The sequence below is a fragment of the Rhipicephalus sanguineus genome, chromosome 1 (genome assembly GCF_013339695.2).
Source record: "Rhipicephalus sanguineus isolate Rsan-2018 chromosome 1, BIME_Rsan_1.4, whole genome shotgun sequence".
Lineage (NCBI taxonomy): Eukaryota > Metazoa > Arthropoda > Arachnida > Ixodida > Ixodidae > Rhipicephalus > Rhipicephalus sanguineus.
In genome coordinates this window covers 296,608,845-296,626,261 of record NC_051176.1, presented here as the reverse complement: position 1 = coordinate 296,626,261, position 17,417 = coordinate 296,608,845, and the positions used below count along the sequence as shown (strand labels likewise).

General features: G+C 44.4%; 1 protein-coding gene across 1 annotated transcript; it reads right to left on the bottom strand.

Moving 5' to 3' along the window:
* Positions 1-3,271: 3,271 nt before the first annotated feature.
* LOC119383312 (uncharacterized) lies at positions 3,272-4,027 on the bottom strand. The gene has a single exon (XM_037651393.1). It carries the CDS (start codon positions 4,025-4,027, stop codon positions 3,272-3,274), a length of 756 nt encoding a protein of 251 aa, XP_037507321.1.
* Between the last annotated feature and the right edge of the window lie 13,390 nt (positions 4,028-17,417).

Genomic DNA, 17,417 nt, shown 5'->3' with positions numbered 1-17,417 from the left:
TCAACCATACTTTATCTATGTTCGTGCGTGTGTTTGTATGTGTGCGTATATATATACACATGAAAAACTTAAAGTTTCGGAGAGGGGGGGGGGGGGGGGGGGGTTGAACTCCCCTAAGTCCCTCTTCCCTCCCTGGCTACGCAGTGGTTCACTGCCAGGGGAGAAATTTGCTCTACGCGATTCGACTCGGCCAATATGAGGAATCCCTCCTATTGCCGATCCGAGCAGATACCGAGCATATAGCCGATCTGGCTATCTCCTCCTGCTCTGCCCTTCTCAGACATGCCGAAAAGACACTAAGGAGTGTGTTCATTCGACAGTATACACTTCACTCACCGTGCCGAACACGGGAGAGATCGTGTTCTGCGAACCATGCGGGACAACGCACAACTGCACGGTTATGTTCAACTGTTGGCGCCTTTAATTGTGCCATCTTAAGCAATAACATTTTTGTTTTCCTGCCGTAGATAGAGGTCGCGCACGTCTTAGTTTGAAATTATTTGCATTTATGCGAAAATTTACTGTGCTTACATTTACGGTTTTGGAAGCCTAAAACGTAGATTTGCCTGCTTATTTTTGACGCCTAAAACGAGCTTTTTTAATGCCTAAAAATCCGGCCTCTAGTAATGACAAAGAATATATGCACTACATTTCTCTTTTTGTTTTATTCAACAGTGGCTATATAAAAACAGCACACCATCTTTGTTTGCCTCAGGAAATGTCAAATTTAGTCTGACAGTCTAAAATTATAAAATTCGGCAGATCCCACGCGCTGCGGGAATCTGTTTCATGCGAAGCAGTGATCAGCGAGTACTTCTGCGCTGTATTTTATGGCTTTGAGCCAAGCGTTACGAGGTGGATCGACATGTTTATTTAAGTGTAGTGGCTGTGTGCACATCATGGGCTTACCAGGCACGTCGACAACACTGGCGTTTAAAGGATAACTTAGGGTGCGGCGTAACGTCAGCCTTCACGTTAGAGTGCATACGTCAGTATTATCGTAACTAAGTGCACTTTATGGTGCAATCATGTGAATATCATGCGTAACTTTCTTCAATGTATTCCTCCGGGGTCGAGCAATGCTTCAATATTGCTTGCTGAATCATAGGTATACAAATGTCATGTTTATTAGACTGCTATAAAAGCAGAGCCAACACTGGAACCACAGACGTTAATCTGATATGACGCCTGTATCGTACGAGTACATATGTAGTGTTTATTGCTTTCTTGTAAAATTAGATAGCCAGCACCACAACCACAATTGACTTTGCACCGACATTACGCTGCATATAGGCAGTTTTTCCAAACCGGTTTATAGACCTGGCGTGGTTCTGTGGTAGAATACCCGATTGCCACGCAGAATGCTTGGGATCGATTCCTGCTGGGATCCTAATGTTTATTCTTTCCATTCACCAGATCAACGCTGCCGATGTCGGTTGTTCTTAATGCTCTCACATTCAAATTACCAATGTCAGTTCTCGCTGTTCCTGAGTAGATATAAACTGTCAATCACCTGTGGCGCATACCCGTACACCGCGGCCCGTGATAAACGGGTATGTGCCACACGTGTCTGGAGGGAAGAGTTTGACGACGTACGCGACAGGATTTTCATGTTATTCATGCCATAACCCGACAGTCACATTCGTCAAATCTCTCTTACCCTCTCATGCCAATTTTGGTCTACACCAAGTTAAGGAGGCGATCTGAGAGCACCCAGACGTAGGCGGCTAGATAGATAGAAAGTTATGTAGATAGAAGCGCTCAAAGTGCCAAAGGTTTGCTAAGAAATGCTTCACATTTAAAATGAAGGGGCTGTTTCTACTGCGATGTAAATTATTTAATCATCTATTAGAGTGTGATATGAGTTGCAAGAAAATGAGGACTACGACAGAAAAGCGCACTATCACTTCTTATTTATTTCATGCCCTATTACGCTACAGTAAATATAAACCAACTTGCCTAGAAACAAGTGGTTATACAATTAATGACTGGATGTCCCATATAGACGCTTGCTAAAAACGATAGTCTTACTGCACATGCCATGACTGTGATAAGTCATAGCTGTTTTCTCACAATGCTCCATGTTTTCTCAAAAGACTTCACAGGCTTCACTATGGTCAGGTGCTAGCATGTTTTGTAATACATGCTCATAAGCTGGGGCGCAGTGTTGTACCTGTTCCAAAAAGTGAGCGAAAGTTCTGGCCGCATTCGATTGGTTGCGGCTTGAGGAATGGCTGGCATAAGCGCAAGCCTTGACCAATCAGATGCGGCAAGAACATTCATTCGTTTTTAGAATGGATACAAGATAACATTCCTAGATATCGACATGCAGTAAGTACTAACTACTCTGCATAAATTAACTTCTAAGATATATTTTAAAGATTGGGTTGTTAGACAAAGACGTGCAACAATATGCTCGCATGCAGCACAGGCCAAATAACGAAAGCCAGAGACACTGGCAGGTATCAGATCAGCTTCTCACTACCTGCTCATGACCTGGACACCATGGCTACAATGTGAAAGCAAGCAATCTGGCAGGCATCTAGTAAAGTAGGCTTTAACAGTGTGGTTCAAATGCCACAGTTCTGTGACTGAACACAACACAGCAAAGTAGAATCTGCACAGTTTTGCATGTACCATGAAAGCTGCTCATCTTGCTTGGAAATATTGACCTTTTGAAGATTCATTACGAGTTCCATACCAGCTGCATTGCACTTTGTGTTTTGCACAGTGTTACAGCGATTGATGCAGGTTTCAGCAGAATGCAGCTTGCTACCTTCAACAACAGAAGAGCACATGACGTGCATCCCCTTTTCAATGCAATTTATTGATTTACATTTGCTGCCACAGCCAATCAGAATATGCACTTTGAGACAGTCTTTGCAGGGACTAAAAATAAACACATGTCTTAGAGTTCCTTGGGTGTCTTGTAGCATAATTCGGCTTGTATTGCCTACAGCTTGATGTCTTCATGGTGTCACAACCATAAGTGCACAGGTAAATCGCCAAGTATTTTTTTTTTTGCTCATCATCTTTTTGCAATCCCAGTAAATTGTTAGTCAGGGCAACGTAATGGTCAGTCAGCATGCAGCTTGTGCAGGAACACCCCTGAATTCAAGATCAATCGTTATTTTAACTAACCTTGCATGCGACCACTTGCTTTCTGTTCTATGTGAGGCAGCCTAACCATTGGTGTTGGACTTCAGAAGATGAGTTTCCTGTATTTATATGCGCTCTTGTTCGTGCCAGATGTGGGAAGCAGCTGGCGACCTTACTGGTTGACAGTGTATATGAGGGCATTATCAGTGGCCAACCTGTGCGCCTGCCAACAGACGAGCAGCACGCCCATGAAGCGGATGCAGAGCAGCGCGATGGCCGTGGAACCGACGTCGATCATAGCGCGGTTGAACAGGCCCTCGAGCCGGTAGTCGCATGAGGCTCGGTGCGCGCCGTAGCCTTGACAGCCCCGTGGGCAGCACGACGGCGGAATAGCCAGGCCGCGGGCGCGATAGTCGTGCGAGCCATTGGGTCCTCCACAGCAAGCCAGCGTGCGTTGCGCGAACTCGAGGCCGGTCCCCTGGCAGCCGTCCAGGTCTCGCACAACTACGCTGCGCACGGCGGCGCCTATCACGTGCCGGTACTCGAACGAGGCGACGGCGGCGGCAATCTCGCAGGCTATCATGCAGGACAGGATGCCAGCAAACATGTAGAGCGCCCGGTAGTTGTCTCGCCGAAGCCCGGGCACCAGCAGCAGGGCCAGCGGGAAGGACAGCACACCCATAACGATCAGGATGATAGGCGTGCCCAGACGGCCGGTGAAAAAGTTGGAGTACGGCGACAGCCGGCCGTGCCAGTGGCTGCCGACGGCGATCATCGCCACGGCAGACATCAGGAGCACGGCCGCAAACACGCCGACCGCCTTCTTGAGTGCGCTCTGCATCGGTGGCTGTCGACTGCGGTTGAGAGCGTCGTGACTCTTGCACTGCGCGGGCTTCTGACCTTCGTGACGCGAGCCGGTTTGAGACATTCCGTGGTCCTTGGCGTGTCGCAGCGCTCGACCCGCGACAAGTGCATCTCGAGGGGCTGCCACCTGCGCCCTGACTTTGGGCGCGACACAAAGTCGCCCACTGGTGACAGCTCAATAGAGACAATGGCAGGCAGCACTCCGGGGCCCGAACCGCACCGTTGACACGGAAGCAAGTTAGGCCGCACTTGTCGCCCCACATAACGCCGGTCATCACATCTGCAGCTTGTCTGTGCATTCGCGATGCGGTTGATAGTCGGGACTGTCGTTGGTGTGGCGAACTGCTTTATTCAATGCAGGCATTCATAAGCGCAGTTCATCGTGGGTCCCTTTTCTACCGGAGCCTTTTCTTGATCGCAGATAACCTAAGGCTGTGTTGGTGTTTCGATGTGCCACATGTTGCCGCGCGCTCGGTACAACAGGGAAAAATCTAGGGACTTTAGGTACACTGTAAGAAAAAAAAAGGGTATAGGTGACTCTTTTCGGAGAGTTCTGACTTGCCACGTATACGACTCTCTTTAAAGAGTCACGGTGACTCTCTTGGTGGGTCAGAGCTAGGTGGTGTTGGTCAGAGTCGGCGCGCTCTAGGAGAGTTCCCTGACCATCTAGGAAGAGTGGAATGACTCTTCCTAGATGGTGGAACGTGAATCTGAAGAATCACGTTACCACTCATGAGGGAGTCAGACGATTCTTACCGGTAACACTCCAACGGGGGTCAAATGACACACCGAAGCGTCAAGCGACTCCAGAACTATTTTGAGTTACTCAATTGACCCATTCTCTACTTTTGCGCGACTACTGTTGGAAATAGTGAAGTATTCATTTTAAGGAAGTCCAATAGTATACTTGCCGTTGTGCACAGTGGCTGCAAAAAAGATAGTTCAATTTTAGCATTATTTTAATGAAACTCGTCAAAACAACACATCTTTTCCAGCAGAGTAATCTTGAGAGCGCGAAAAAATGGTCTGTGATTTCCAGTTACATCGTTGAGGTATTCCTTATTTACATGCTTGTATGAGTATAGCCAACTAAAATGTGTGACAGTGATGTGCAGAGTGTAATATGGTGCAAAATAAACTGAAGAAATCGGCATCATGTTTCCATATTTATTCCTTATGATTATGAATAAATCAAAAAGTGGTGATGGCTGGAGGCATCAGACTTGTGACTTGCTATGTTGTCGCTCCCGTTCAGCTTGAGCAGCCATGAAAAATTGTATCTGAAATGCAGAACGTGACATTATGCTGCCTTGACTATCTCGACGCGCTTTGGGACTTGTGGTTTATGCTTCCCCTTCTTTGTTAACCTCCTCCTTTCTCTATATAGCCGGCAGCTCTTAGCAGCACTGAAAGGTTTTCTTGCGCGTCTTTTGTGCCTGGTTAAATGTAGCATGCTCGGCTCTCTGTCACCATACTGTGTTATCGAGTTTTCATCTTTTCACACCGTCCTATTTTGGGTATCATAGCATATAATGAAATGATCTTTTCTCCTATTTATTACAGGTGTTCGCCCTAGATATTAAGAAAGAAAGGCCACACCAACTAAATCATGACTTTCTTCTTTTTGATGGTGACCGGCAGGCTTTAGTATGAAAACAGATGTATGTCAAGACATTTGCATTTTTCTCTTTTCCTTGGGAACTTTAAACAAAAACAAAAGGCCACAATTTACAAAGCAGTTAACTTTTTTGAGCGTCTGTGTTTGTCGGCATCTTCAAGAAATAGCACTAGGGCTATTGTGTTAAAATATGTTTGACGTGGAACGCTGCCCCATGCTGCTAATGGCACAATTTTCATGCCATTTGTAGTGTTCTCAGCAGACTTCCGGAAGTGCCTAGTGATTTCCATCAAGTACTTGTCATGAAGCCATGTGTTCAGACTGCTGTACCACACACTGTGATATTTTGACACTGAGCAATGTGATGTACGAAGTGCAATACCCTGGCCTGCCCTTGACAATCCTCAGTTTATAGATGTGTGCTTACTGAGTAAAAAATGGCGAAGACTCACAATTTCTTGAGCTGATGTGTCTTATTATATTTGTTCTTTTAGCCTGATATTTTTTAATGCTGGGCATCATAAAACAAAGTTGGTTTTTTGATCAGGCTGGTACTTCCATATTCCTAAATTTTATTTATTCATTTTAGTAAGTGGCCCATTCATTGTAATTTTCGTGGTCGTTTCCATTAGTTTTCTGTTCGTACATTTTGTTTCTGCGCTACAGTTGGTTTAGTTGTGCTTTTTGTCGTTGTTTACTGGCTCACTGTGCTTGCTTTGCTCAATGGATGAGTATGAGTTGTGTTGCATTAGAAAGTTTACGTTCTCCACTTTCTAATGATAGCTAATATTGTCGCCTAGTATGCAGCGTTATTTCATGGCAATGAAAACAGTGTGAGCAAAAAACAGCGTTTTTGCTGTACAAGCCTCCATTGTACTGCCAGTGCGGCAAAACTGTTCAACATAGCGAAATTAAATTTGCTGAGCCTTTTAATGAAGCGTTATGCAAGGTTTCTATGAAGAGATATTGCCAGTAAAGCAATTAGAAATTGATGCACGCTCCAATAAAAATGGGCAAAACTATGAAAGTTTATGAGTAAATAACTTTTTTTTCTGTTCTGTGCAGAACAACCATATTAAATGGGCTTCTAGGCTACAATGTACTTTATGTCTACGCGAAGTTGTTTGGTGTTCTGATGAACAGTTCTTGAAATATTACTACTTCAATTCGGCAATTTATGGCTCTACTTGGTCAGGCATTACCGACGAAGGGACAAAGCTATCCAAGCTGAAACTCTGAAATCTTCAATATTGAAGCAGCAAGCCTTTCTCTGGGTTTCTATGAAGAGAAAATTGTCGTAAGTTAATTAGAAAATGTGTAGGACAGCAGTGAATTTAGCTCATTTTTCTGCTTGCCAGGTTCGTGCATATTTACATTTTTTTTTTCTTTTGCAGGCTAATTCACAACGAGTATTGCACATTAGCAGGACCATTTAGTGTCTTGTAATCACCAGTACTCACTAACTTCACGAAGCGGTGCTTGAAACAAAAGATTTTCAAGAAATAATAAATCTTGCAAACAATTTTTGGTGGTGGCGCCATCTGTGAAGAAAAACATCAATGTGTCTCACGTCAGTTCCGCCATTCGTCAAAAGTGGCGCCTCTAAACATTACTAAGCCGCCAAAACTAACCAGTTAGTCTAGGTGCAGGGGCGTAGCCAGGGGGGGGGGGGGGCTTATGGGGCTTCAGCCCCCCCCCCCCCCGAAATTTTTCGTGCTCTCATACACCACCAACAAGCGGCGTCACCCGGGTGGTGGGATTTATAGGGCTTCAGCCTGATTATCATTTATTTAATTATTTATTTTTTTCTGACCCTCAAAATGTTAGCAGAAGCAAGTTTGATATCGGGCTCTACACAGATGGCTCAAAAGTGGATGATGACACAAAACATCAACTGCTAGCTTCTCCATGGATTTCTCCGCCCTGCTATATGTTTAAGTCTATGAACGAGTTTAAGCAGAAACGAAGGTTTACGTGGCTTGGCTAGACAGGTACCGATGGCTTATCTACTCAGCGCTTCAAGAGGGTACGTTTTGCCGAGTTTGTGTCCTTTTTAGCAGAAGTGAGATTGGCAAGGGCCAACATGCGCGCACTAAGGCCCTCGTATCCAAGCCATTTCAAAAGTGTAAGCACGCCCTCGAAGTCTTCGGTGCACATGAAGTCACTAAATATCACACTGACGCTCATCTGGTAGCCGATAGTTTTCTTCAAACCTTCTCAGGATGTGTGCCCAGTGTTGTTGATCAGCTGGACCATGGCAGGCAAATTCAAATAAGAGAGACCCGAAGGAAGTTACAGCCTTTTGTTGAGACAGTTCTCTTTTGCGGGCGGTAAGGTGTGGCTCTCCGTGGACATAGAGACAGTGGTCCCATGGATTCAAGCACAGCCTCCTCTACAAATACAGGCAACTTCAGAGAGCTGCTTCGCATGCGCGCGGATTGTGGCGACACAGATCTAAAAAAGCATTTGGAAAGTTGGCCAAATAAGGCCTCATATATTAGTCCAGATGTACAAAACCATATTATAAAAATCTCTGCTGCAATCATCAAGGAAAGCCTATAGTCGCAAAAGCAAACGCTGCAGGCTGCTTCTCTGTACTTGCTGATGAAACGACGGATGTTGCTGGTATCGAGCAGCTTCAAGGTTCCTTAATAAGGATGCGAACGGAATCGAAGAAGTGTTCTTAGGCTTTGTGCCAATTCACGACCAAATGGCTGGGCCCTCGCCGACACTATCTTGAGGCTCCTTATAGAAATGGGAATTAACATGCAGCATCTCCGTGGTCAAGGCTACGATGGTGCAAGTTCGATGGCCGACAAAACGAATGGTGTTCAAGCTGCTGTCCGTGAGAAATATCCAGCCGCACTCGATGTACTGACTGCGCGTGTCACTCCCTTAATCTATATATATATATATATATATATATATATATATATATATATATATATATATATATATATATATATATATATATATATATATATATATATATATATATATATATATATATATATATATATAGTTGTGTGTGCGGCATGCTCCATCACAGACATTCGAAACTGTTTTGGGACTCTGAAGGCGACGTCAGTCTTTTTCCGTAAATCTTCTAGCCGCTCACACGTCTTGCGAAAAATGATAAGTTTGAGCTGTCCTGAGTCTACAAGGCAGCGCCTTTTGGGACTATGCGAAGCGCGCTGGCCCGAGAAGCATATCGATGCAGTGCTTTCATTTGTGAGCCTATTTGAGCCGCTGATCGCAGCACTAGAGGAGATTAACGGAAATGGCGAAAGTCCAGTGCAGGCAAACAGTCTAATGTTGGCACTCTTGTCACCAGCGTTCCTTGTAAGCCTGCATGTGACGGAGCACTGACTTTGCCACTGTCAAAGAAGCTGCAGACGAGGAGTATCGACATGAGCGCTGTAATTGACGACATAGAAGTGATACACCAGACAATTGAAAGTGACCGCAAGAACACGAATGCTTCTTTCTCAAAAATATTTGCACAAGTGCAGGCATTGGCAGAAAAACTGAATGTGGGAATCACCAGCCGTCGAGCCGGTGTCTGGAAGCAAAACTTTGGCAGCAATGCATTCGAAAGCGCTGAAGAATATTTTCGCAGAACCCTGTTCATTCCGTTCATGGACCACCTACTAGCCCAGTTAAACCAACGATTCGAAAAGCACAGGGCACTTTTAAAGGACTTTTCATTAATTGTACCATCCGCAATACCACCAATGCAAGATGATCGGGAGAGAGAAGCAGAAAATCTCCTGACCGTTTTTGCGCATGACGTCGAAACGAGGGCTGCTTTGGGAGAACTGCGACTATGGTGGACAAAGTGGACGAACGAAGCAGCAAACCATCGCCCCAGTACAGGAACCGATGCCCTCTCTCATTGCGACAGCAGGTTCCATGGGAATATGTACAAGCTACTCCATATTCCAGCCACCCTTCCAGTGACCACTGCAAGCGCAGAGAGAACGTTTTCAAGCATGAGGTTACTTAAGAACTACTTACGCTCCACGATGTCTGAGGAACGCATGGTTGGCCAGGCACTTCTGTACGCCCACAGAAATGTCGACATCAGCGTGTCGGAAGTCATTGACCGTTTCGCTAAGCTTCCTCGCCGGGTCAACGTTGTCCTTTGATACCGAACAGGACAAAAATCAGCGCAAACGAAAGGAAAAGACACTGCTGTTCCAGAGTTCAGGTCAATGAGCCCGTAATTCTGACGCAATATTATTGTTCACCACCTTTTAAAGCCGTGAGGATTTTGTACCTTTTAGCAGTTAACACTGTGACCTAATATAAACATAAGAATACGGGCATCAGGTGGACATTACTAGCCAATCGACAGCTTCACCTTGTTCACCGGCGTACGCGGCGTTACCAAACAAATTCAACTATTGGGAAGCCGTACTAGCAGAATTGTTTGTTACTTTCATTTGTCGTTTTTGTTCTTCATTGCTTTTTGAACTAGAAGCGGCAACCTTCGTTTTATATTGAGTGCACAATAGTGGTTCGCACTTTTAAAACAGTTTTGAAATAGTTTCTTTCGTTATTTCTGCGCTCTTCCTTTATAGTTCTGTCCACATGGTGCGTCCGAGACAGCAGCTTGGCCCAGGGACATATCAGTTGGGCATTATGTATAGTGATCATTGCTTAGTTTCGTTTATTGATTGCATATTTTAAATGTACATTTGTGAAGTTTTGCGTAAGCATACTGCGCACTGTTTCCGGTGACTTATGTTTTGCCCGTATTCGAGGTGTACTTTCCCATTCTTGCTTTTCCCTGGCCGCATCATTTGTGCAAAAAGATGAACATTTTGCGTAAACAATCTGCATTAAAATATTTCATCTCGTCCTGGTTATTTCGTGGACTTCATTTTTTTATGTTATCAGGCGCTTCTTCAGTTCAAAACTGATGCAGTTCCGAAGTTTACGTGATATTTGCCGTACCTGTTACACACACACACACACCCAAAAAAAAATATTGAAAAGATTGAAGACAGTTATTCCTGGAAAGATTTTGCGGGCATGCCAACATAATATTTTTACGAAAAAAAAAAACACATTTCTTACTCGTTCTTAACAGAGGGCAGCATTCAAGAAGTGATTTGCAGCATCTAATACAAATTGTCACTGATAATACATGTTAATGGTAATACCAGTGACAATGTATGTACATGGTAATACATGTAGATACCCACGCCGCTTTTGGAAAATTGTGAAACCGGACGACAAAACCACAGTCTCTCTTTGTGACACTCCTGGATCCCCCGTTGCCGACTGCGACGTTCCATCCGTCAACTCTGCATTTTGTTCCGTCTTTACTAACGAACCTAACAACGAACTTCCTGATTTTCCGCATTTTGCTTTTCCGCCAATGCCAAAGATTGAATTCAATTCAGAGGGAATTGTAAAAGTTATTAACCAATTAAAGAACTCTTCGTCATGCGGTATAGATGGTATAAACGCCAAAATTCTGAAAAATACTAAACATGTATGCAGTTCCATATTGTCAATCATTTTTCAGCAGTAACTCGACACAGGTGAAGTCCCATTAGACTGGAGAGTTGGGAAGGTCATTGCGGTCTTCAAGAAAGGTGACCGCTCATTTGCAGGTTACTACTGACCAATCTCGCTCACTAGTGTTTGTTCAAAGATCATGGAACACGTCATCTTTTCTCATATTGCTACATTTTTATCATCCGTAAACTTCTTTCACCCGAACCAACATGGCTTTTATAAAGATCACTCATGCGAGACCCAACTAACATTATTCCTGCACGACATTCACCTTCATATGAACCGTAACATCCCAATTGACACACTGTTCTTAGATTTTGAAAAAGCCTTCGATAAGGTATACCCCACTCCCGTCTCCTTCTAAAAACCTCGCGTCTAAACCTTCATCGGCATGTTTTAACTGGATTAAAGCATTCCTAACAAACCGTAAACAATTCGTGCATGTTAATGATCACTCCTCCGACATCTCGCATGTCTTGTCCGGCGTGCCCCAGGGTACCGTCCTAGGGCCTCTTTTATTCCTAATATACATTAACGATATTCCGCTTTCCGTTGAATCTAACATCCGTCTTTTTGCTGATGATTGTGTCCTCTACCGCCCTATAAATAACCCCACCGACGTCTCCTCTCTATAGCATGACCTCTCAGGCATTCAGCAGTGGTGTACCACCTGGTTCATGTCCCATAATGCGAAAAAAAAAACATTACTAATTTCTTTCCATCGTCGCCGAAACCACACGGCGGCTACTTAGACAATTAACAACTGTCATAGAGCTGCTACTGACTCGATTAAATACCTGGGTGTCCATCTTTCGAGTGACCTATCTTGGGGCGACCATATAAATCACATAATTCACTCCGCTAACCGCGCTCTCGGGTACATACGCCGTAACATTTCCATGGCACCACCTTCCGTTAAACTACTCGCTTATAAAACCATTGTCAGACCAAAACTTGAGTATGCATCTGCTGTCTTTGACCCCCACCAAACTAATCATATCGAACAGGGGCGTAGCCAGAAATTTTTTTCGGGGGGGGTTCAACCATACTTTATGTATGTTCGTGCGTGCGTTTGTATGTGTGCGTGCCTATATACGCAAGCAAAACTGAAAAATTTCGGGGGGGGTTTGAACCCCCCCAACCCCCCCCTTGGCTACGCCCCTGATATCGAAATACTTGAGTCAGTACAGAACCGAGCAACCAGATTCATTGTTTCAGATTATTCCCGCTACTCGAGCGTCTCCGCCCTCAAATCCCAGTCAAATCTTTCTACCCTCGCTCTTCGTCGTCGTATTGCACGTCTCTGCCTTTTTCACAGATTCTTTTATTCAACCCCGCGTGAAAACCGCCTCATCCAGCCGGTCCATCGAGGTCATCGCGCAAGTCATCCACATGCTGTGATTCCGCCGCGTGCCCACACCACCTCATTTCAGCAGCCCTTCTTTTTGCGCACCGCCCGAGAGTGGAATGACCTTCCGAACGAAGCAGCAGTCATCCCCGATTTTGCGCGCTTCAAAAAATGCCATCCAGGAAGCAGACTCAACCACATCCTAATGTACACCTTCATCGATACCGCCATTTTATGACGCCCACCCCTCATGTAAAGTCCCATACGGGACCTTTGAGGATATAAATAAATAAATAAATAAATAAATAAATAAATAATAAATAAATAAATAAATAAATAAATAAATAAATGTTATTCATATACTTAGTCGTTCTAAAAATTCAATGAGGAGGTCGCGCTGCAACGTGAGCCCCCCCCGTACAAGATTCCTGGCTACGCCACTGTCTAGGTGGTGCTGCCAAAACACGGATGGGTTATTTCTCCACACATCAGTGGCTAAATCTAGTCGCCGCGTCTTCAAGTACAATGTAACCCCATGAGACTGCTGAAAAAGAAAGAGAGGGAGAGAGATAGAGAAAGAGGGGAAGAAAGTGGGTTGCACTGTACATCATGAATGCATAGCCAGCAGGTTAGGCTATTGTGCCGAGGTTTCCAGGAATTGCTTGGTTGCTCTCCATTGTACTCAAGTGACTGTAGAAGCGTTTTTGAAGGACACAAAGAACTTGACCTTGCCTCCTCATACTTTTGAGGCTCGTAGGAGAAGCCTGCTTTCGCCTCGCGGGCAGGTGTCGAGTGTTTGGCAGTGTACATGTGTGTGACTATTTCACGTGACGCCAGTTGAACAAGACTTTTTTTCGGGAGACTACCTGCGCATGCGAGGTGGTGACTTGACGCGCGCCAAGTTTTTTTTTTTTTTTTTTTTTTTGGGGGGGGGGGGGGGTCACAGAGCCAAACAGATTCTATAAACGTTGCACAGGGCGGCGACAGGTGCGAACTGAGGGGCACCTGGCGTTGTTTGCAAGTATCCCGAAAAATACCAGGCTATAGTGTTCTAGAATATTTCTAGAACACTTTAACCAGGCCCACGATATCTTTTTTTACCTGTGCGTGGCGAATAACTTTGGAGGCCACGGACCCCCAGTTTCGATTTCGGTGATTTCCACTGGTACCAGCTGCGTAGAGTTACTGTATATGCTACCTTAGCTATACAGTAACTCTACAGCTGCGTAGAGTTATATACAGTAACTCTACAGCTGCGTAGTAGCGCCTAAAGTGGCGCCTCTAAACATTACTAAGCCGCCAAAACCAACCAGCTAGTCTAGGTGGTGTTGCCAAAACACGGATGGGTTATTTCTCCACACATCAGTGGCTAAATCTAGTCGCCGCGTCTTCAATGCTAAATTACAGGGTTACATTGTGCATTGAAGACGCGGCGACCACTGATGTGTGGAGAAATAACCCATCCGTGTTTTGGCAACACCACCTAGACTAGCTGGTTGGTTTTGGCGGCTTAGTAATGTTTAGAGGCGTACATTTTAGGCTCTGCTAGAGGACGGACGTGTTTTTCGTGGGCTCCGGAATGACAGCGTCAGATAAGTTTTTTTTTTTTTTTTTGCATGATTCGAGCTTGTTTTTTTAGTTATGAGTACATAAGCCACTAGGTTGAAGCTTAATAGGGCTTACAATTTTGTACTGTTTCCTGTGTGACAGTCGCCTGGTTTTTTTTTTTTTTTTTTTTGTTCGGCCACCACGTGTCTGAAAGGCACACATGTGCTTTGAAGTATAGCATACTTGCGGAGTTTTGTGATACCATTTGACTTTAAGTGTATCTAATCCGCCGTGTGAACGATTCAAAAAGACCGTAAAGTGTTCAGGGTGCGGAATGGGATGGAAAATAGAGGTTTGTACGGATGAGAAGACAGAGGGAGCTGACGCCAAGTGTAAGCAATGCGAGCTAGAGGCGAAAATGGAAATAATGATGGCTGCCCAGAATGAGCTCATGGTAAGAATCGCCGAGCTGGAGATTGCGTTGGCGACAGAGCGGGAAAAAACGATGGCTATGGGGGAAAGGCTTAAGTCAGCCGAGGAGGGTTTAGCAAAGGTAGTCATGGTGAACAAGGAAGCAAGCGACAGCGGGAACAGCGGGGCATCGACCCCCACAGTGGTAGACGCGAAGGGGGAAACAGGTTTGGAAAAGACAGGTGCCAGGGTCACAGGACCCAGCTCCCAGCTTCCGCGAAGTAGTTTTGGGAAGGGGAGGGGACAAAACAGCAGTGGCACGCGCATAGTAACCGAGGCAGTGGCCAGGTGCGGGACAGCTCCAGCAGAAAAGTCGGAGCACGTGATAATCGCCGGGGACTCGAATTTAGTTAGATGCGCAGAAGCAGTCAAGGAAAGGGTGAGAGGCGACAAACGAGTTTTAGTAGGGAAGTTCCCGGGACATGGGCTGGGATCAGTGATGAGACAAGCTGGCGCAAAACTCGCAGGTAAGGCTAATAGACGTAACCTCGTGATAATCGCGGGAGTTAGATGCGCAGAAGCAGTCAAGGAAAGGGTGAGAGGCGACAAACGAGTTTTAACAGGGAAGTTCCCGAGACATGGGCTGGGATCAGTGATGAGACAAGCTAGCGCAAAACTCGCAGGTAAGGCTAATAGACGTAACCTCGTGCTAATCGCGGGAGGTCCTTTATACCACACTACGAACGATCGACGATCAGTTACGGCTTAATACCTTCCTAACTAACATTTCAAGGTGGTGTGAAGAATGGGGAATGGAAATAAACGTAGGAAAAACCTCGTATCTGCATATAACCCGAAAGAGAACACCCTTAAAATTTGCGTATCATTTAATGGGACATCACGTAGCAGAGGCCGCTTCGGTGAAATATTTGGGCGTTACCATCACAAGCACATTAGAAGGGGATGTTCACATTAACCAGGCGTGCACAAAAGCGTACAGACAGCTGGGATATCTTCGCAGGAAACTCGCTCTAGCCCCTTCCAGAGTTAGACTAACAAGTTATAAATGCCTTGTACGACCAATCCTCGAATACGGCAGTGTAATCTGGAATCCGCACGAAACTTACCTTCTTAACCAGCTGGAGGGAATTCAAAATAAAGCGCTCCGATTTGTGTATTCTCAGTATTCTCGAGATGTCAGCATAACCGCGCTACGCAATAGGGCAAGCATTCAAACACTGGCGATCCGGCGACGCATAGCTACATTAAAATTTCTTTATCTGCTTTATCATGACAACATTAACATCAACAAACACGAGTCCGTCAGTCATAGAAATATGGAATAACCTGCCACGTGATATAGTGTCCTTAGAATCTCTCGAATCATTCACTACCAATCTTTAAAAGATTTTGGATCAGCAAGTTGCAGCGTTGTAGAATAATGGGACAACTTTTCATGGAATGTACGTTTTTGATTCATATGCCACTCGATGTTTCAATTCTCAGACCTGTGTCTAATATGTACATATGATATGTACCCTGTTAGCCTATGGTGTTTTTATTCTCTTTTATTTCCTGGTTCTTCGACCAGATGTATAGTTGCAATCTGTAATTGTTTGGAGTAGTCTGTACTGTTCTTTTTTTTATTTTTTTTCCTTTTTTATTTTGTTTATTGTGTTTTGTTCTGTGGTCTAATGTGAAGATGTCAATCTGTATCCTTTTTTCCCACTCCTGTAAGAGCCTCTTAAGGCTTACAGTATCAATAAAATAAAATAAATAAATAAAAAATAAGGTGCATATAGGTATAATGATAGAAAGTTGTAGTATAGTTGTGTGTGTGTGTGTGTGTGTGTGTGTGTGTGTGTGTGTGTGTGTGTGTATATATATATATATATATATATATATATATATATATATATATATATATATATATATATATATATATATATATATATATATATATATGACAATTTATATTCATAATCGAATTTGTGGGTTCGAAAAAGCCGCTCATGGAAGAAACGGACGCAGTACGCATCGTACTGTTAGGAACGCATGGACATTCATTAGCACCTTTTACAGAACAGCTAGCGTGCCAGCCGAATCATGCAAATAACTAAAGTAACATGAAAAATAACACTAAAATGCCAGTATAACACACGCACAAAACAACATGACACACAATGTACTGCGAATGCGTCGTCGCCGACTCATCGCGGGAGTCTGCTGGAACGAGCCGTGGAATCGCCCCCACTCACCTCCCTATATATATTATACGTGAGACGACCGTCGACCAATAGCCAGGGTTGCCGTTGGGTGGGTTTGAAAAGGAGTCAAAATTCAAGATAATGTAATCGCCAAGTTTGTAGCCAAATAAAGCAGGAGCGGTATTATGAGTAGAGTTTTTATTACTGAACAACAAACAACACCATTTTGAATTAGGAAGACCATACAAGAAAGAGCAGAGTTTTTCCCACTTGCTTGGTATTCAAGCCACTGAGAAGATGCAAATAAATGAATAATCATTCTAAAAAGACAGGGCGTGCAAACACGGTTCGCCTGTTCGCCTGTTGCATGGACATGCGCAGATAAGTTTTCGTGCCTTCTTTCTTTTCCGCCGTCGTGCGTCCCTTCAGTTGTTAGTCGGCGTTTGTGGTGTCCTGACTTCTTTCTTGTGTCCGTGTTTGCATGCCCTGTCTTTTTAGAATGAATACTTAGCAACTAGCTCAGCTAGTTCAGTGGCCGCAACGCATATAGATTATGTAGGATACATAGTATTCTTGCCGGATAAAAAGTAACTTTGGAACACAACAAGCTACAAGTTAGTACGACATTAAACATTGAAGCAGTCTTCCCTTGAAGATGCAGATCGAATTTCATTAGTAGAGCTTACGTAATACCAGTCAAGTTTCAGATAGTCAAATCTGGTTAAGATGAGCAGCACAGCTTTATCTTGTTGCGGATTTCTGTTTTTATCAAGTTCACACTGCGCATAGGAAT